This window comes from Pholis gunnellus (assembly GCF_910591455.1).
Source record: "Pholis gunnellus genome assembly, chromosome: 4".
Classification (NCBI taxonomy): domain Eukaryota; kingdom Metazoa; phylum Chordata; class Actinopteri; order Perciformes; family Pholidae; genus Pholis; species Pholis gunnellus.
The window spans coordinates 24093903-24114998 of NC_136530.1; the positions used below are offsets into that span (position 1 = coordinate 24093903).

The following is a 21096-nucleotide window of genomic DNA, read 5'->3' on the forward strand; positions in this document are numbered from 1 at the left end:
GCATTTATGTATTTCTAATATATGCTGATATGTTGAAAAACATCTTACTGTGTAAAATCAATGACTATTATATATGAGGTGAAATTGAGAACGAGGTGCACTTTATGTTTTACTGTCCTGTCTACTAGGACATGAGGGATGTAGTACTCTTTAGCAAAATGACTTCCATTTATGTTGATTTCTTTTGGCTGGATGACAACAAAAACTTAAGTAGTGGTTCAGGAAAGGAACCTTTTATGTAGCAGATTTAATTTGCCAGGCCTGGGAGAGAAGGCAGAATATTTTCTTTAAAACCGAGCGGTGAAGCAACCTGTATTTATGGTATCTGATAAAATCATGAGGGTTGGTGTTGCTATGTGCATGACACGGAAAAAAAATAAATCAATCAATCAATCAAAGAAAATATGTTTTTGATGCGAAGAAAAGGGAAATCTCTTTTGTAATTCTTACTTTATATATAATAAACTAAAGTGTTTCTGGATTACAGTTGACAATGTGATATATTTAGATAACATGGAGAAATATTCTATGTAATTGCAGGAGAAGTGTGTTATTGTCCATTGATTCATCATATCATCTCGTAATTCATTGTTTTCACGTGCCAATTTGTTTTTCAGGGCCAAGGAGTGGAATATTTCCCAGCATGCAGTGGGATGAAAGCAGGGCATCAGCGAGGTCATTGGTCCATCACGGGGCTCCTTATCTGCTTAATTCCTGCAAACAAAGCGCTCATCCTTTCCGGCCATGTTCATAGATGATCACATGATGCACTTGTCAAAACGTACTTATGTATCATGGAACTTTTGTCTTCACCTGATTTGTAGTTACAAATGCATCATGGTTGTCCTTCTGTCAGCACATTGTTGCTCCTATTTGCTGTTTTCCTCTTTGCATTTAGCAGATTTTTCTCATTCTTTATTTTCTGCTGTTGATCATTCAGGAGAAAGATACAGATGGTATCCAATCATGGAGTCTGGACTGATTTGATCAGTGGGCATTATCTTCAAAGTGCCCTGGTCCTCCTCACAGTGGTGTGATGACATTAGTCTGGTTGATGCGTGTTTCAGTCAGAATATCGATGCTTGTTTAAGGGTGGACACACTAACGGCAACACATGTGCACTGTAATGCGCATTAGTACAGTCTTGTTATAAACACTTGTTTCTAGTATTTTTTTTGCTGACTCCGTGTCAGAGAGGCGTCTATATGGAACGTTTTGAGGCTGTAGAGTAGACTATGGTGCTACTATATCCATTATATTATAATGACCACTGAGCAAAAGAAAAGTGGCTTACCTCTCTAAAACTGTTTTAGCTCAAAGTGATCATGACAGAATATTTTGAAGATTGTTATTGTGGATTTTGTTCACCTTCTGTGTATCCCCTCTCCGGTTTCACTGTCCCCAAAAATAGGATTATAAATAATAAAAAGTAAATTGATGCTTTCCAGTATGTTACAGTCGTCATTGGAGAAGTGGTGGATTTAGAGAAAGTCTAGGGTAGGGTAATAGCCAAAGTTGTTCAATCAACATTTATTAATAAGATTGTAACAAATCTATAACACTTCTAGCACAAAATGATTGAATGTGAGCTGTAAGGTCAATTCTTGACTTGGCAAAATATTATTACAATCTCAAGGTCCTTATTACATTTCTTCTGGAGCTTTCGGTGTCATCTCATGGCCCTCATCAGCTGTTAAACTGAGCAAAGTCCACCTGCCACTGTAGGACACGCAGTGCATCTAAAAGTTCCAGAAGAAATCTACCAAGTGAAAATCTGAGTGAGTGTCTTCAAAAACGAATTTAAGGAAGTTGATTTAACTTCACTTAAACTGAATCGGAAATTTTAAATAACACTTGGAATTTGCACTAGTCTACATAATGTTTGTGTATGAACGTCTCCACTTCATTAAGAAGTGATGTGTAGCTACGGTCTCATGTTATGTTACACATATTACTGCATGACAATCTCTTCTTTGTGTTTGGGAATCCAGCTTCAAATTTGCATCCTGATAAAAGAATTTCTGAAGGATTTCCTTCTACACATGGACAACAGATGGATTTTTTTCTAGCATTTTTAAGATTTCTGGGGAGATTTCTGATCAGAATGAATTTACTTTAATCATGGTTGGATTGTGAGACAATGAGCCTCTAGGCACAGACACACCTCTCTTACATCTCTTGCAAGACACAAAGACGTCATACTTCTTTTTTTTATTATTTTGTGTCTCTTTGTAGTCAATTTGTGTCTTGTTGAGGTCATTTTGAGTCTCTTTGCAGTTGCTTTGTGTCTCTTTGTCACTTTGTAGTGATTTTGTGTCTCTTTGTGAACATTTTGTGTATCTTGAATTTGTTTTGGATATATTTGCAGATGTTTTGTGTCTATTTGTGGCCATTTTGTCTTTTTCTGTAATTATTGTGTCTCTTTGAAGTCGTTTTTTGTCTCAATTAAGTATTTTTGTGTCTCTTTGCAGTCGTTATGTGTCTCTTTGTGGTTGTTTTGAGTCTTTATCTGGTTGGTACGTGTCTCTTTGAGTGACATTTTGTAGATGAAGGCCAAGGGGGCCCCAGACACCTTGAGCCTTTGCCCCATAGGCCAGTCACTAATCCATCCATGACTTTTGTCCCTCGTAACATGCTTTGAGCTCAATTACAATGTGCATTTATTTGTATTTGTGTGTTTAGCCGTCCACTGGCTGTAAACTGTGGACTCTGTTACTTTGTGCTGGAGTACAGTATATCCATAAACAGCTAGCTGAGGAATGACCTGAGAATGCAGCCTCCCTGAACTTGTATTAGGGGAAGTGTTTCTGCACATGCCTATGTTGCATATTGCTCTCTCACAATTCACGGCAACAACATTGTGAGCCTACCTTCATAACCTTAAAAAGGGATAGCAGTGGAGGAGGATTGGCGCGGCTCATCCTTTATCTGATCCCACTAAAGAGTGAAAAGACATTGAGGAATTCTCCCATATTGAAATGTGTGATTAACAGTAAGTAAAGAATTAATTTGCCACCTCATCTGGTCTTTTTTGAGCATACATACTGTCCTCTAGACATGATTTTAATCCACCCTTGATCCAGCCCAGGTTTAACAAGGGAAACAACGTTAACCACATTTAATCTTACGGCTCATTTTACTGTGCCATTTTAAACAAAGAGCTGAAGTTGTACACCAGTCTGTAAATCTTGGATATGAAAATAAATTATTTGTAATCGGACTCTTTGACGTGACGTTGGAGGATATGATTGGTGGGCGGCACTGGTATATATCCGTCAGCCTTCAATCCCACCTTCTCGCCAGTGGAATTTCATCTCAGCTCCTGCACCTTCAGGGCAGACGAGAACATAAAATAAGTAAGTACTCCACTGTTTTCTCCTGAATATTACTGTATTGCCTTTACATAGGACCTTCACCTGAACTATACATGGCGGAGTGGTACTAGTTGGGGAGACAGTTTGTTGGTGAACCTTGGACGTTACAGTGTGTTCTGGCCTGACTCCGTGTCGTTTCTCCTGCTCAGCTGTATGCCTACGTGGACTTAGCGAGCTAGTAGAACCGAGTGTATGCTAACATGAGCTCGCTGGCTAATGCTACACTTCAACTTGTACTTTTTACGACCGTGTTAGCGTTGGCTAATGTATATAAAAAAAGACGCAACCCCCGTGTATGAATATAACAGAGTTATTATAAGGCTTACATGTTCAATCCGCTGTTAGCTTAATACCATGAGCTGGCTAAGGCACAGCTTGAAGTTGTGTGTAGGGCTGTTTGAGAGAGCCAAGCTACATGTAGCCGAGGAGCTACGTGTCACAGTCGCACAGTCAAAGTTTTTAGCAAGTTTGCTAGCTAGCGTTAGCTTCGGGTTTGGAGCTAGTAATCCACGCCACAGTGATTTTGTTACTGAAGATGCCACTTTTACGAAGGGCGTCTCATATTTGCTGAACATCCGACGTTATATTGGCATCCCTGGGAGTTGAGTTCACGTTAGTTCATCTCGATTTCAGTACATTTTACCGGTCACTCGACGTTAGCTAACATGACGGCAGCTAGCACATACTGTAATCTGTCGTTGGCAACTGTCAGCCATCTCGTTAACTTGATATTGTGTTAGCTAGCACCCACACTAACCGGCTACTTAAACCTTTAATCTGGGATTTGTGTGTAACATTATATAGGCGCTAAGGTGGCCATGCTGCTGCTAACGTTAATGCAAATGTAACTAGCAGCAGGACGAGCACGTCAGCGTTAACTTGAGCAGCACATTTAGTGACCTCGTCGGTTAGATAATATGCCGATGTATTTTGCTACGTTGGTTGACCGCTTTGTGTGGTTGGGCTTTAATGAGTTTTTGTAGCTCCTGACTAATATAGTTATTAGTCCCCAGTTCATACGTAAAATGCGTCCTTGACATGGTAACGTTAGTTAAGACAAAAAAAAACTGGCATCACTGTGTTGTAATTCACACGTGTCATTTTAAGCCATGGAGTTACTGTCTCTATTTACTGACTGCTGCTGGTGTAGACATGGGCAGCGACATTATTTGTTGTTTTACTGGTGTTAAAGGGAACAGGCCGTGTTTTGTTACCCGTGCTAACGCCACTAGGCCACACAAAATATCGTTACTAATATTACGAGTTGGTTAGTTAACGTTATATCTTCATTATGCTTACGTTATAAGTACTACGTGTGCTCAAAAGGGTCTCTTTCCCCTTGACATACATGTGCAGACCTTAGTGAGAGGACAGTTGGTTTCGTCAGTGGCAAACTAGTAGAATAAATGCAGATGTTTTAATGACTTTAGCACAAATTGTCACGCCATGTCAAAACTACACAGTCATTATTGATCACACCCTTTCAATTATAAACCTATATTGTGGTTCTTACACAAGAGAGCAATGGCCTATTTACCTGGTTCACCCACAGCAGCTTCATTAATTGCCAGGTCTGTCCTTCTGTCTGATGGGACAGTGTCCAATTATAGAATCCAGATGCTTGTCAAGGAGAGTGATACTTAACTGGAGTTCAGTAATGCCCATCTTGGCCTCAACTTTATCTGAATGCTCTTTCATTTCTGGATGGTTTCAGACTTTCAGTTGTCTGTGGTAGTATTTTGGAAGTATTTTTATTTCTGCTGGTCTTACTAGAAGCACTAACTTTAAAAATATGTACAAGTTACTTTAACACTGACTTTTCTATTTCCTGCCTGATGTTTCCATTTAATGAGTTTTAGCTGTGTAACTAATAATAACTGTTGTAGAAAAAAAATCTGCCATTATAATGTCATTAACCATCTTTAGTAGTTTTTAGTTAATGGGACATGATGCACACATACGCAATAATTCAAATTGATCATACAAATATTTTTGAGAATACAATAATCTCTTTTTGTGCAATAACCCTGTAGTAGCCAGTCTGTGCATAGTTTTTGAAGAGACCCCTGAAATAATTATTTCTTTATCTGTCTTTGAAACTAAGATGCCATCCTGGGTATTGTAATGCAGCTGATCCCTTTTTTCTTTGTGGTCTTTAGGCAAAAGCTGGCAGGCTGACGGGAAATTGCATCTTTACAGGACGGATTATCTGGTAACTGACCATTTAGCTGGTAAGTTGTTAAAACTATTAGCATTGTAAATTGCTGTCACTAATACCATCTTCAGCAATCCGCAGCGCACCATTTTGTTTACCCTAAACAGGCTTCCACCCACCCCGACCACAGCTTGAAGATTGGCCCCGCAGTAAAGAAGTATAATTAGGATTGTGGAGTAGAAAGCTTCAGCACTTTGGCCGTACAGCGTTTAATCACTGACATTTAGCACAAGTTTATCCTTCATACATGGAAACTCCGAGTAGTCCGCCATGCCTTGTGCTTCACTTGTTAGCATATGAAGTTTAGCCCACAGGGGATGCTGGATCTCCACAGCAAGCTGAGAAACGTAGCCATGATGTGAAAAGGACTCGACTTATTTAATCCCACAGTCCGTTAGTATCTATCGAGCATTGTAATTCATTAAAGGAGTTGCTGTTTTAACTTGAAGTCAGATGGATTTTCTGGACTCTTAGTACTGGACATCCCTTCCACTTTTTTAGGGTATTTATTCAATTTAAAGCCGACCGCAAACGACATTGTTTTATGTTCAGTCTCTTAATACACCTGGCCTGTTCTGGAAAAGCCACTGTTCACTATTAAGTGTGTTGCAAACCTTTTTTATTTATTTTTTGGCCGATACTGACACATTGTGTTAGAATAAGCACCTGATATGCAAATACCCGTTGAGTAATAAGCAAATATGTAACCGCGTCTGTTTAGCGTTGGCGTGGCTTTGTTTAACCCCGTGCGGATGACTTCGACGTGCTTCACACTTTCTCTGGCCACAAAAATGCCAACAAGGCTGGGACGGCCTACCTCCAAAATCCAATTAGTTGTTTGCATGCTCGCGCTATAATGAAATCCATACTAAGTGTTTGATTTAATGTTTAAATGAAGGATATTCGCACACTTGACTTGGCAACAGGGTTTGCAAGCAGTAATGAGTGCTGGGCAGAGAGCAGCCTTAAGTTTATGAAGCCTGACAAGGAAGAGGCCACTGAAAGGGTGGTCTGAAAAGTGTAGGGGGGGGAACTGCCTGCTAAACCGACGACTGCCATGTTAAGGCTCCGAGTAAATTTCCTTTAATTGCCTGGCCTGTGGAAAGAAAACACTTTTAGTATCAACAAGTTATCTGTGACATCTGGGAGTCCCTCCGTGCTTTCAGATGAATTTCAGGCGTGCTTGGGGGCAAAAAAATCCACCGTAAAACAATTCACATTCCTCTACTCTTAGTTGGCCGGGGTTTAACTTTCTCTGCTCGTCAGAAAAACAGAGCAGTGACTCCCGATGATGTATTCAGTTTCATTATTGACAGTGAAGTGGTGTCATGCTGTAGCGCTCGGAGCGCTTGTTTGTTTGTTTCCAACTTTGCAGAGCAAAAATAATTGTTAATGGAACTCAATCGCCAAACCAACACGTCCAGCTTTGTATAAGTCAGAAATCCTAATAACTGTAGGTCTCTTTTGAGAAAGGAAATATGTCATAGATGAGATGTTATGCTTTGTGCTTGCTTTCTTTCCTGGAAAGAGTTCTGTTCAAAGACCCTAGACAGGACATCGGAGTTTCCTGTTGGCGGATTTTTGCTTTAATCCTATCCAACATGGACATACACACGGGTCAGTGGGGGGAAAAAATCCTCTTAACCCTGGAGCCTACTCACTAAGTTACACTTCTTAGAATAGCACTGACAAAGACGGTCTCAACAGAAGACAAACTGGTTTCTTGCTGAGAGACAAAATGTCCTGTAGCTGTGGCCCTGCCCACACCAGTGTTTTTCTTTTGTGGTGCTAAAGCATTATCTATTTACTCACCAATCAGTCTCGGCATACTTTAACACAGGGCCAACATGCTAATGTGACAAGAAGTGTGGTTATTCTGTGAGAGACATGTTTTCTTTTGCTAAAGGTAGATTAGATAACGGTGAAAATCCCAAAGTCCGCCTCTGATAAGCTTGTATAACATGCTTAACCTGTGCGTGTGGCACTTTTTTTTTTTCTTCTTCTTCCGTTATCTAGTTTTCATGACAAATGAGTGTATGCCAACCTCAATTTGTGAATTAAATAAGGAGCCGATCCTACTTCTATGTCGCTGTTATTTTTGATGTGCGAAACCTGTACAAAGCGATTACAACGCGTTGATGTGCAAGAACACGACACAAATAAGAGCAGTGACAAGTGTTGATCGATCCCTTAGATGTGAAGCAAGTTGCTGTGTAGGTTGGACTGATGCCAAACATTCATAACCGTGTGAATTTCTATTTTACATTTCTGTAACAAGCTTGTACCCAGCTGGGGGAAAACGACATACTGTACGTTCTCAAAGTCTTGTTCAAGCTCCTGAAAACATGGTTGCTCATGGTTTCGTGGTTTCCTCTTGAGCATTTCTCTTTGATTGTTTATTTAAAAATAGTCCTTGGGTATTGTTTAACACAAGTTTATTAATCAAACTTTGCTAATCTAGAAAATAAGTGTTTAAATACTATGCGCTTCCTGTTGCCAAACCCTTTAATAATAATAATAATGCTTCCTGTCCTTCCAGTGGCACACTCGGACTCTGTGTAAACGTGGGATTTTGATCATGAGCTCAGTCGCTGTACTAACGCAGGAAAGCTTCAATGAGCACCGCAGTGGGCTCCGGCCAGAGCAGATTGGTGGTGAGTGTTTGGAGTTTTAAGGTTGCGCTTGATTTTGTAAAATGCAAACTAAGAGCCGTAAATGGATTCATGAGTGTGTTGTTGTTTTTTTTTCTCTGTGTTCAGCTGCTGGGGCAGGACCCGGTGCTGTAGAGGAAGAGGATGCTCTTCCTACCTACAAGGACGCCTTCCCGCCTCTGCCCGAGAAGGCGGCCTCACCTGAAGGGACCCAGGAAACTGCCAACGCCTGGACATCCAAGATCCGACCTCTCAAGTCTTCTGTTATCACCCAGGTACAGTGTTTTTCAAAGTTACCGACACATGAAGTCAAAGGTTTGCTAGCTCTTGTATGAATATGTTTTGAAATTCACTGATTGAGGTTGGACTTGTTTTTTTTTTTTAATAAATGGCTCAGAAAACTTACTCTGGAGACAGACACTCATAGTTTAACTTTCCTCATCTGCATTTCATCCGTTACAACATGCAGCAGTAAATACTATGCAAGTGTTGTCGCAGTGAGACATTTATTTTTTCAGTTGAACACTGGAGAGTGTGTTCACCCTGTGACCACCAGCAGCCCCCATGCCATGTTGCTTTTTCATAAGTCAGCGGACTAAATTGCCGAGTCTTCGCAGGACTTTAGACCGCTGTGGAAATGCCGACGACAACAGGCGGAAGGAAACGTTTAGTTTACTTGAAAAGTAGTCCCGGGACTAAAATGACCTGGAACTTTTCCCAGGTTTTAATACGTGCGTACCAACACGGGGGGGTTTTAGTTCATCTGGCTGATTAGACCTCTTCTCAGGCTGAAGGTGCGCAGAAGGGTTCCAGGAATTATGAGCTCACCAAAATCCAGATTTATCCACAAGGAAGGGGGTAAAAAGTTGTAAGTTGAACTACCTAACAGGGTGAGTTGGCACGGTCTGTATACGCCCCTCATAGTCCAGAGAAAGGGGTTAATCAGGCAGCCTGTGTTTGTGTAGCACACATGCTTTAATAGACTGTGTGATTTTAATGCATTCAACTTGTCTTCTTTTACAAGAACTCTACAAACTACAAGCCATTTTTAGTGAATCCCTATTGTGAAAACTGATCAATTTTCCTACTTTTTAGCCAAATAGGCCTTTTCCACTGCAGACTTTTTGGCTTGAAATAGCAGGAAAAACACAGGTGCAATAATATTCACTCCAGCTATAAGCAGTATGCCGTGACAGTGAGCCAGCCCACACAACACCAGGGCCCTGGAACGGAATGCGATGTAGTGTTGGTCAATGTTATACATCACTGCCATGCCAAAATATCTGCTGTTAAAAGGCCTCTTAACTAAATATTAGGATAAAAGAATGTATAGCATACAGTACACTGACATGCATCACTCCAGTGGTGCCTAGTCCGGACGATAAAAGGTCTACATTCATTTCTATGACGTCTCTGTTTCACCTTTTTCATTCTTGGATACTTTTTCAGGCCTCCAAAACAGTTTGAACTGTTGGTAAAGTAAGGTAGACCGAGCATTTTAAGCTAAAAAATGATTGGGAACGACGAGCAGACTCTCTGCTATAGTTTATAGAACCCATTCTCTTATGCTTGTACCCTACAATGTGTATGTGTGTGTGTTGCATGCATGTGCAAGGGGTGGCTGTAGTCCACAGTTTCAAACTGTGTTTTTGTTTTCGGTGCCAATTGGTCCCGATTTTATTTTGAGTCCTATCAAAGCAATTTATTCTGATGTAACAATTGTTCATCACATCAAATTGACGTTTTTCTTTTTCCACAACTAGGTTTTCCATGTGCCGCTAGAGGAGCGTAAGTACAAGGACCTCAACCAGTTTGGGGAAGGTGACCAAGCGAAGGTCTGCGTGGACATCATGCACAGGACCGGAGCCCACCTGGAACTCTCCTTGGCAAAAGATCAGGGTCTCTCCATCATGGTTTCTGGAAAGGTGGATGCCGTGATGAAGGCCCGCAAGGAGATTGTGTCCCGACTGCAGACTCAGGTCAGGAGATCCGGCTCTTGTCTGTGATAACTGTACGCAGTATTAATGGTAGAGTACAATGGCGCCAACTGTCCATTTGAACCCCGACAGGCCTCAGCCACTGTCGCCATCCCCAAGGAGCACCATCGCTTTGTCATCGGCAAAAATGGGGAGAAGCTTCAGGAGCTGGAGCTCAAGACTGCCACCAAAATCCAGATCCCACGACCCGACGACATCAGTAACCAGATCAAGATCTCTGGTACCAAGGAGGGCCTGGAGAAGGCCAAGCACGAGATCCTGTTGATCTCTGCTGAGCAGGTAACGTGTCTCCTGAGACGGTCAACTTACTCCGTTAACATACGTCCCTCATATCGCAGTTTTAGGATTTCTTTTTTATTTTTTATTTTTTTCTCCTACTCTTTTAGGACAAGCGTGCTGTGGAGAGAGTGAACATTGACAAGGTGTACCACCCGTTCATCACCGGCCCCTTCAACAAGCTGGTAGGAGAGATGATGCAGGAGACCGGTGCCCGCGTCAATGTCCCCCCTCCGAGTGTGAACAAGACGGAGATTGTCATCACTGGGGAAAAGGAGCAGGTGGCCCTTGCTGTGACGATGATCAAGAAGGTTTATGAAGAAAAGGTAACGTTGAAATCCAAACGATTGCGAGGAAAGCGAGCGTTGGCACAGATCACACCAATTCCCTGCTCGACTAACCTTTTTTTTTCTTTTTCTCCTCCATCGTAGAAGAAGAGCACCACCACTATTGCGGTGGAGGTGAAGAAGTCTCAGCACAAGTATGTGATCGGCCCCAAGGGAAACACCCTGCAGGAGATCCTCGAGAAAACTGGCGTCTCAGTCGAGATCCCACCGTCTGACAGCAGCTCTGAAACTGTCATCCTTCGCGGGGAGCCGGACCGTCTGGGTCAGGCCCTCACTGAAGTTTACGCCAAGGTGTGGAACTTTAGAAAATACGACCGTTTGACGTGGTTTATCGTTTATGAATAAAGTAACTTAACGTGCATGTTTCCTTTCGCAGGCAAACAGCTACACTGTTTCCTCGGTCACAGCTCCTTCTTGGCTTCATCGTTTCATTATTGGCAAGAAGGGGCAGAACTTGGCCAAGATTACCCAACAAATGCCCAAGGTCTGTTGAATTGTGATTTTATTTAATTTTTACGCTGACATTTTTAAATACACTTTTCTTTCCAATTTGTGACTTATTTTTTTCATGAATTTTGCATCCAGGTGCACATCGAGTTCACCGAGGGAGAAGATAAGATCACCCTGGAGGGTCCCACCAAAGACGTGCAGATGGTGCAGGGCCAGATTGAAATCATAGTTACAGATTTGGTGAGTATCTGGTTAACTATAGAACTGTATCAAGATGCAAAGCCTGATTGACAATCAAAAGGCTTCTTTTAATGTCACGGTCATGTGCTACAAAGTAGGTTGTGTAAAAGGAGGACCGGCATTGTGTAGCATAAAGCACCTTTGACAACACTTACAAGCTACAGTTGATATATTCCAGTGATTTTCATGTTTTTGTCTACTTTCACCGTTAAAAGGTAAATCGTATGGACTTCACCGAGATCAGCGTGGATCCCAAATTCCACAGACACCTGATCGGAAAAGGAGGCGTCAACAGTAAGTACTGTGTTGTTGTCAAAGCGCCGGTGTATTGAATAGCAACAGTGCAACTAGGGGTTGTCGATATATATCGAACAGACTCTATGTATTGTAGCCTGGAGACGGCGAAAGAAGTGAAGCACCAAAGCGAGTTTATACGAGTTGAGGTCGGATACAGTGATTGGTAATTTCTTTGCACCACAAATGAGTCGTGTGTGTCATACATGGTGTTACAGAACTGACTTCAAAATAAAAGCCACCCTCCGGTGAATGTGTACAGCAATTTCGCATTCATTCAACAAGTCAGTCATGCCAGTGATCAAGAAATATAAATGAATGCATATTCAATTAAATATAAAAACGAGTTATGATTCATTTATTTTTTAAACTCCCTGCATACTTTATTTCAAAAATACAAATACATTTGTAATTGTGCTAAGGCTCAAACATAATAATAATAAAGAATACTTTTCCAAAGAGCAATACTTCGTTATTCAGATTAGTTTGCTGTGATCATGATGTGCATCATAATTTTGCAAAAACTTGATCGGCGGCGTCCTCAAGCCATATATTTATTGATTTTTATTTATAGTCAACCGCATCAAAGAGCTGCACAAGGTGACTGTCCGCATCCCCCCCGACAACGAGAAGAGCACCGTGATCCGTATTGAGGGGGATCCCCAGGGTGTACAGGAGGCCAAGAAGGAGCTGTTGGAGCTTACGACACGCATGGTGAGTGCTAAATTCACAGGCAAGATGCTGCAAATTGGATCCTGACGTGCCTTCGCTAAATACACCGTCATGCTCTCTCGCTCTCGCAGGAGAATGAGCGTACAAAGGACCTGATCATTGAACAGCGTTTTCATAGAGCCATCATTGGCCAAAAGGGGGAGAAGATCAAAGAAGTGCGGGACAAATTCCCAGAGGTGAGTTGGTAACTAGTTCTCTTGAATACCTATGTTGAATCCACTTATTGTAAGTCGCTTTGGATAAAAGCGTCTACATTACAGTCATTTAGCAATGTACCGTTGGTGGTTTGTCTGTACTGAACCCGTTAAATGTACCCTAGTAACTCCATGACCACATTTCTTCCAGGTCATCATCAATTTCCCCGACCCAGCACAGAAAAGTGACATTGTTCAACTTAGGGGCCCACGGAATGAGGTTGAAAAATGTGCAAAGTTCATGCAAAAGATAGTGGCTGAAATGGTAAGTCTTTTCTCTTGCATGGGTTATCTGCCGTAGACAGGTATTTGAAAAGGTTGGTTTGTTTTGGCGTCCATGAACGTTAACTCTCAGGGATTCCTTTTGTCAGGTGGAGAACGGCTTTTCTCTCTCAGTCCCCATCTTCAAGCAGTTCCACAGAAACATAATTGGAAAAGGAGGATCAAACATCAAGAAGGTGCTGTATATTTAAAAGAGAATTCATGTAGGTCAACGAGGTCTTCGGGGTGTCCCATGTTTGACTTAAATGATACGTTTCCTTTCGCTTTCTAGATTCGGGAGGAAACCAGCACAAAAATTGACCTGCCTGCTGAGAACAGCAACTCCGAGATGATTGTCATCACAGGCAAAAAGGCAAACTGCGAGGTCGCACGAACTCGCATCCTGGCCATTCAGAAGGAGCTGGTAAGCACGGGCGTGGTAGACGGGTCTAAATCTACGTCGTATTAGTGTCGTCACAGTGACTTTGATACGATACCCTGCCTGACTATCTGGATACAGATACTGAAACGATACCACAGCGAAACCTAAAACATAAGGAAATGTAATGGTAATAAAAGATGGGAAAAGCTGCAGAAATCAGGAAGACGCCACAGTGACTGTCGAAAGCGCTGTGTTGTTTCGAAGTGGTGTTAGTGAACCGGACTGCTTTCCCTTTAGCATCCGTTTCACATTCCAGAGAAATGGGGTAAAATAATACTTAAACCAATACTCTTAGGTGGATTATGTGTTTGTCGGATTACAGGAGATGCTTGGACAGATTCAGAGAAGATGGTGAATCTCATTTTATCGGTACATTTGGTCGCATTTAGAGCTACATTGTTTTGTTTTCAACTTCATTAGTTGACTTCAAAGTGAAAACCGCCCGTTGCGCAGGAACGCAATCCAGTCCTCTAGCAGAACTCTGCACACACACTTCCCCCGCTGTCGCTACGCAACTCCTAGGAAATAGCCTACCGCGCTTATTACAACACTGTCATTCCGGTACTAATTAAACGGAACGTCGTACTGTTTTTAACGGCAGGGGATTGCAATATTTTCTAGTATCTGTACACCTATAAACACTGGTCCAAATACCTAATTACCATCTCTCTGTGCTCAGGCGAACATCACCGAGATAGAGGTGTCCATTCCCTCCAAGCTTCACAACTCCCTGATCGGGTCGAAGGGCCGCTTTGTGCGCTCCATCATGGAGGAGTGTGGCGGCGTGCACATCCACTTCCCCACTGAGGGCTCAGGGATCGATAAGGTCACCATCCGAGGCCCTGCGGAGGAGGTGGAGAAGGCCAAGCAGCAACTGCTCGCCTTGGCAGAGGAGAAGGTTTGTAGAAATGTGACGAGTTGAACTTGGGTTGACCTCGCTAAACTGTCAGCCATCAGACAGAGGTCGCAGAGGGAGGGCCTCTGTGCCTCCATTGATCATACATGACCACCTGCTGAGAGCTTCTGTCAGTGTTCTTTCCACTGTCGGAATCAAAACGAGCTGGTGCATCGCTTGTAGTAGAAATGAAGGTTTGCTTTGCCTGCTGCACTTTAATTTAATTCAAATTTAAAATCAGTGAAGGCATGACAGAGTTTTCCATCAGTTATAACTTTGAAGTTTATAAAAGCATCTTTTGTGCGGACTGTTTTTTTGTAGTTGGAGTTGACTTGTGATCGATTTCTTTGTTCTAGAAATAATTGAGTTCATATTTTTACCTCAGCAAACGAAGAGTCACACTGCGGAGCTGCGTGCCAAGCCGGAATACCACAAGTTCCTCATTGGGAAAGGTGGCGGAAACATACGCAAGGTTCGTGACAGCACCGGGGCCAGGATCATTTTCCCCACCGCGGACGACCAAGACCAGGAGCTCATCACCGTGGTCGGCACTGAAGAAGCCGTGCGGGACGCTCAGAAGGAGCTGGAGGAACTCATCAAGAGTCTGGTGAGGCTCCAAATGAGTTTTAAACATGGCAGGACGGCGGCAGATTTAGGCTTTAGTTCTCTCACGACGCCTGTTTTTAAAAAAAATTTATGTATTCACTCTTTGGTTTCAGGACAACGTCGTCGAGGACAATATGACCGTTGATCCAAAGCACCACCGCTACTTTGTGGCTCGCCGCGGCCAAGTCCTTAGGGACCTTGCCGATGAGTATGGTGGCGTGATGGTGAGCTTCCCTCGCACGGGCACTCAGAGCGAAAAGGTCACCCTGAAAGGAGCCAAAGAATGTGTGGAAGCAGCCAAAAAGCGCATGCTGGAGATCGTTGAGGACTTGGTTAGTAGTAGGCCTTTACTGTGTGTTTTTTCTTTTCTTTTTTTTCGCTCTCGTCCGTTTGAAATGTAATCAATGTCCCCCCCCCCCCCCCTCTCATTTGAACGTGGTCTTTTCCAGGATGCTCAAGTGACCATTGAGTGTGTGATCACTCAGAAGTTCCACCGTTCTATCATGGGTCCCAAGGGCTCACGGATCCAGCAGATCACTAGAGATCACAATGTGCAGATCAAGTTCCCAGAGCGCGAGGACCCGCAAGGTAAACTCGTGATCTGCATGGAGACTTTGAAATGGAGTCCCTAAATTACGTAATGTTCTCATCAAACTTTGTCCACTTAATTTATTTTTTACAGCAGCACCTCCTGCGGAGGCCCCGATTCAGGAGAACGGCGACGCCAACGGAGAAGTGAAGGAGCCCGTTGATCCAAACGCGCCCAAAAAGTGTGACGTGATCGTGATTTCTGGCCGCAAAGAGCGGTGCGAGGCTGCCGTGGAAGCACTGAAGGTCGGCTTTCAAAACGGAGTTCATTATTATTTTTATTATTATTTCTCCAAACAGTTCCTCTAACTGTCTCCTTTCCTTAGGCCTTGGTTCCTGTCACTATTGAGGTGGAAGTGCCTTTTGAGCTTCATCGCTACATCATCGGACAGAAAGGAAGTGGAATTCGAAAGATGATGGATGAATTTGAGGTGCGTGTTACAGACTTTGAGTTTGAAGCTAAATTAAAAAATAAAATAAAAATCACATTGTGCATCCCTGTGTCAACTGCGAGTAACCTTGCTTTCTTCCTCCAGGTTAATATTCAAGTGCCTGCTCCTGAGCAGCAGTCTGATAAGATCGCCATCAGCGGCCTGGCCAATCACCTCGACCGCGCCAAAGAGGGCCTCTTGGAGCGCGTCAAAGAGCTGCAGGCCGATCAGGAGGATCGGGTTAGTATTGTGTGGATGTATTCACACTGAGGGATTTTAAGCCTTTTTTTTTTTTTATAGCCGGTGTTTTCAGAATTTACAGGTATGTAGAGATGGAACAATAAACTTTATCAGACGCTTATTATAATGTAATTCATTCACATCAGGCACAGTCCCGCTGATATCGGAGCTAACAGGTTATTATGATGCGTTCAAGGTCTATGTTTAGTGAAAATTAGTATTTGTTTACGGTAGATTAATACTATCATAATGTGTTCAAATGTAAAATGTAGTTTAAGGCGAGAAACTTGAATGAATACAGTTGTGTTCACAGCAGTGTATATAGAAGATCTTCAAGAGGGAATTGTGACCCGTTTAACTTCAGAACATTAGCAGCTTGTAATTCACCATTAAAACTACTAATGCCCCCCAAACATTGTTTTCATCAAAGCAAATATTTAAACAGGAAGTCATTCATGTCTAATCTTTATCATCAAGTCCAAATCATTTTTTGTGTTTTATTCAAATAACCAGCACAGTGTAGACAATAACAAAGTAAACGGATAAGATTTAGAACTGTTGACAGTTAACAGGGATTTTAGGAAATGAAATTAGTCTTTGGGACAGTGATTCAAAATAAAAAAGGTTGCCAGGTCAGAATTTGAGGAAATCTGAATCTGTAATCTGAATGAGCAAATAGAATTACGATTGGTGCATCTCTACTGGTGTTTACTGAGGGGAGTCACTTCTGCTGAATCTTTCTGGTGGAAATGTCCTTCAGTGTACATCATACACATACATGGAGCACTTAAGTTATATTTGAGATTACCTCAAAGGCCAACTGAGTCGGGAAATAAATATTAATAATGAACCTTCTTTCCCATTGTTGGTTGACCACCAGTTCCAGCAGAAGTAGAAATGAGTCGTGTGTGTCAAACTCAGTGGCATTCTAACCCAGAGTATCGTTTACACCAACCTCTCCACAGGCACTCAGGAGCTTCAAGCTGACCATCACTGTGGACCCCAAATATCACCCCAAAATCATCGGCCGCAAGGGCGCCATCATCACCACCATCCGCACTGAGCACGACGTTAACATCCAATTCCCAGAGAAGAACGATGAAAACCAGGTGATTTTTTTATTTCATTTGAAATCCAAAAAAAAGAATGGAGGTGAACGTACTCCATCAGCACAACAGGTGGTGCTGAATGACCGGTTCATGAGAATAATAGTTACTATCATAGAATTTATGCTGGCAGAATAAGTCCTGTTGAATTTACTACCGTTTTCCTCCACAGGATCAGATTACTATTACAGGGTATGAGCACAAAGCCATAGCAGCACGAGATGCCATCCAGGCTTTAGTGGATGAGCTCGAGGAGATGATCTCGGAGGACATCACCCTGGACAGCAGGGTCCACGCCCGCATTATCGGAGCCCGCGGCAAGGGCATCCGCAAGATCATGGATGAGTTTAAGGTGAGGCTGCTGAGAGAGAGGAAACGTCCTCCACATGGCAATTCAAAGGGAGCTTTTATTAGATTGTAACCTACACAAAAATTGACCTTTTTTAGTACCAACTGTTCAATCCACAACTAGAACTACACCTGCATGCAGGTAAAGCGAACATAACCAAGCCCTCCAAGTTAGCTGCTGACATCATCGAATAACATTATAAACTTCTGCCTAGCTCAGACAGCTGGACACAATTTTCATCATCTCCATTCCTCTGGAGAGAAGTTGACCTAATTAAAGGGACGGTTCATGCAAATCACATTTGATCTAATCCCATCTGTGCTCACACTCTCAGATGATGGATGACCTATAGATGATGATGGTGTCATGGCTCTACCTTTTGGCCTGAGCCAGGCCTCAGTTCTGGTTTGAGTTAGATGGATTGGGACTCTTGTAATCCTTACTCCTAACAGCTAAACATAAACGAGCTTGGCAACGACCCAGCTCTGTGTGACGATGGTCCCGACGACGATGGATACCTGAGAGAGCAACATGGATATATTTTTCTAGAAAATAAAAATCCCAGTCGGTGCTACTCTGTCCTGGGCTGCCTGTTGGGCCGCCCCTTTTTTGTGTTTTTATTTCTTTTCATGTAGAGTCCCTTTTTTTTTGCGTTTTGTCACTTCGAAGTAGCCAGTCTTTGACGGGGCTCGGCGTGTCCATCTTTTTCAGGTTGATCTCAGGTTTCCCCAGAGTGGAGCTGCAGACCCGAACCTTGTGACGGTCACAGGTCGCCCCGAGCTTGTGGATGAAGCCATCGACCACCTTCTGAACCTGGAAGAGGAATTCGTAAGCGTTTTTTTGCATGCATGATGACTCTTTTTATTTTATTTTTACAGCAGATGGTAAAAGATATGCCTGTAATGTTTGCCGTTTCCCTTTTTAGCACTGATGCATTTTGTTGTGCTGCTTTTACCAGATGGCAGATGCTGTGGAGAACGAGACGAAGATGGCTTACATGAGGCCTCACGGGGGAAGCGCTTCCGCCATGGATGAACAACGTGGCCCGTCCAAAGGCTTTGTGGTGAGGGAGGCTCCCTGGACCACGGGCAATGAGAAGGCGAGCATTGTGAGTGTTTTTTTTTATTGCTTCACACCGTTTGAAATTAGAATCGATCTCCTCGTCCTCCGTTAACCCTGGTGTGTTTGTTATTTTTACTTTCAGGCCCCTGACATGAGCAGCTCTGAAGATTTCCCCAGCTTTGGAGCCCCAGTGGCAGCCAAGAGCTCTCCCTGGGGACCCAAGCGCTTCTAAGCCATGCTGCTACAGATGGGCCTGAACTAAACCGGACACAATCTTCCCCTCTATCGCCCACCCCACCCCCACCCCCTATTGACCCCGGACTGACCGCTGACCCTACGAGTCTTCAGTTCTGAGAATGTCATCCTTCTCTGTGTACTTATCCCGCCCTGCCCTCGCAGATTCATCAGTCTAAAAGTGCTTTCAGATACTGTAGTTGACTTGTGAGCTTTTGTATCTGCATTTAATAATGCTCTCTTAATGCTTAAAAAAAAAAGAAAAAGAAAAAAAAAAAGGTTAAGTCTATACAGTCTGTATGAGACTGACGTGGTTTGAACTGTTATACCAAATTCAGCGGTGGACAGACATGAGTTTTATTTAGTTTTAGTTTTTTTTTTTTAGCTGCCCTTCTCTTAGTTGCCTTTGCAGGTTTGGGTGAAGGATGAATTACAGCTGGTGATGTGTGTTCCGACATGATGACTGACCGAAGAGGGGCCAGCTGTTTCAGTAAACCCCCCCCCCCACCCCCACCCCCACCCCCCCCCACCCCCCCCCCCGCCTGCTTTACTCATGTAGCCGAGTGAGAGTTGTCAGTCGTTAGCTCTCAAGCACACTGCAGTGGTCGTCCTCGTTGTCGCATCTTTCCATTTGCTTGTTAACTGTGCTTCTGTGAGTAGTGGCACGTACCTTGTAGCCTTACGAATTGGTAAACTTTACAGGGAGGGGGGGGGGGGGGGGGGCGGGGGGTGTCAGCCGTCGTCGTCGCTGCCGCAGAACCGCACCCATTCAAACTGCCAGATGCTTGGAGATCATGCCCCGAACTAAACTTCTTACAACACTATGGCCTAGCGCTCCAACGTATCAAACCTCACACTAACTGTTGAATGAAACTTCTTCTTTTTTTTCTTTCTTTTTTTTGACATTCAAAAGTAAATCACTATACAAAAATCTAAATATGACCGTGTTTGTGAGCTAAAACAGCAGACCATCTCGTGCCAACTATGTGTCTAGTGGTGTCCCGTGTTCCTCATCTCTGTAGTGGGTCAGTGTCCAGTCCCTTTGTCTTCCAGTTGCTATGCAGATTATTCTGTTCTATATAGCAATGGCCCTTTTTTTTTTTTTTTTTTTTATCAGCCTTACAGTTGGAAAGATACAAACCAGGTAGCGGTGATGTCTAGGTGCATTTTTAATGGCCAACGGGGAAAGGTATGTTTGTTCATCTGAAAGCTCTTGGAGACCGACCACACACACACACACACACACACACACACACACACACACACACACACACACACACACACACACACACACACACACACACACACACACACACACACACACACACACACACACACACACACACACACACACACACACAGGCCCTGATTTGGCCTGAGGAGTGCAGATTTAGCTTGCTAGCTGCTAATTGAGCACCTTGCATCAGCCTACCTTGGTTTTTTATCCTTCTAGCATTGAATGAAAGTTTATGCAAATACCATTGAAGTGAACGGTTACGGATGACACTGGAAAGGAAATTGTCCAAAAAGTCAATAAAAATTGAAAATTCTGTCGACGCTTCCTTTTGATTTATTTTGTAAAGAGCAACGTTATTCGTTCAATCGTGGAATATATCCACATACAATGAATACAAATCAATCTGGCACGTTGCAAAGCCGATGCAACTGGCAGTGATACTGTTGCTATGGATACTTACTGGATCTCAATGTCTGAAGGCTTGCATGACTTCTATTTGGCCTGAGGATGGTGTTAGAGGAGAGGCCATTATTATAATCCAGTCCTAACATGTATTGTTCCCCAAATCATTCCAAATCTCAGTGGCAGATCAGAAGAATTAAAACAAATGGCCAATATAAATTTCAAAGTGGCCATGTACTGTATTTAAAGTATAGAAAGTAGAACTCCAGGTTGCAAAAGATAGAAATGAAGCTCTACAGCCAGAACTTGAACTGCAGAAAGTTTCACATCATTCAAAGCTGAAAAAGAAAGGAGTGACCGATGGAGAAAGAGATTCAGCCCAGAGCTGTTTTTCTGAAAGTTGGAAAGAAAAACAGACCTCAACCATCCCGGAACTGGTCACTTAGCTCCAGACTGAAGAGGAGATCGGTCCG

The 21096-nt window shown here is 43.0% G+C and overlaps 1 protein-coding gene across 2 annotated transcripts; it reads left to right on the plus strand.

Annotated features, from left to right (window-relative positions):
• The first annotated feature begins 3280 nt into the window (after window positions 1–3280).
• On the plus strand, window positions 3281–20534 carry hdlbpa (high density lipoprotein binding protein a). Of its 2 annotated transcripts, none has more exons than XM_079157635.1 (28): window positions 3281–3356; window positions 5534–5605; window positions 8129–8243; window positions 8349–8515; window positions 10004–10219; window positions 10310–10516; window positions 10624–10839; window positions 10945–11151; window positions 11237–11344; window positions 11446–11550; window positions 11766–11844; window positions 12419–12558; window positions 12648–12752; window positions 12922–13035; window positions 13142–13228; window positions 13324–13455; window positions 14153–14371; window positions 14754–14975; window positions 15088–15306; window positions 15424–15562; window positions 15657–15808; window positions 15889–15993; window positions 16099–16233; window positions 17199–17342; window positions 17512–17691; window positions 18400–18516; window positions 18647–18796; window positions 18893–20534. In XM_079157635.1, the coding sequence occupies exons 3-28, from the start codon at window positions 8168–8170 to the stop codon at window positions 18980–18982; spliced, it is 3831 nt and encodes a 1276-aa protein (XP_079013761.1). In that variant the 5' UTR covers window positions 3281–3356; window positions 5534–5605; window positions 8129–8167; the 3' UTR covers window positions 18983–20534. The 2 variants fall into 2 exon arrangements, with proteins under 2 accessions (XP_079013761.1, XP_079013762.1); XM_079157636.1 differs by having other exon boundaries at window positions 15660–15808.
• The last annotated feature ends 562 nt before the right edge of the window (window positions 20535–21096 follow it).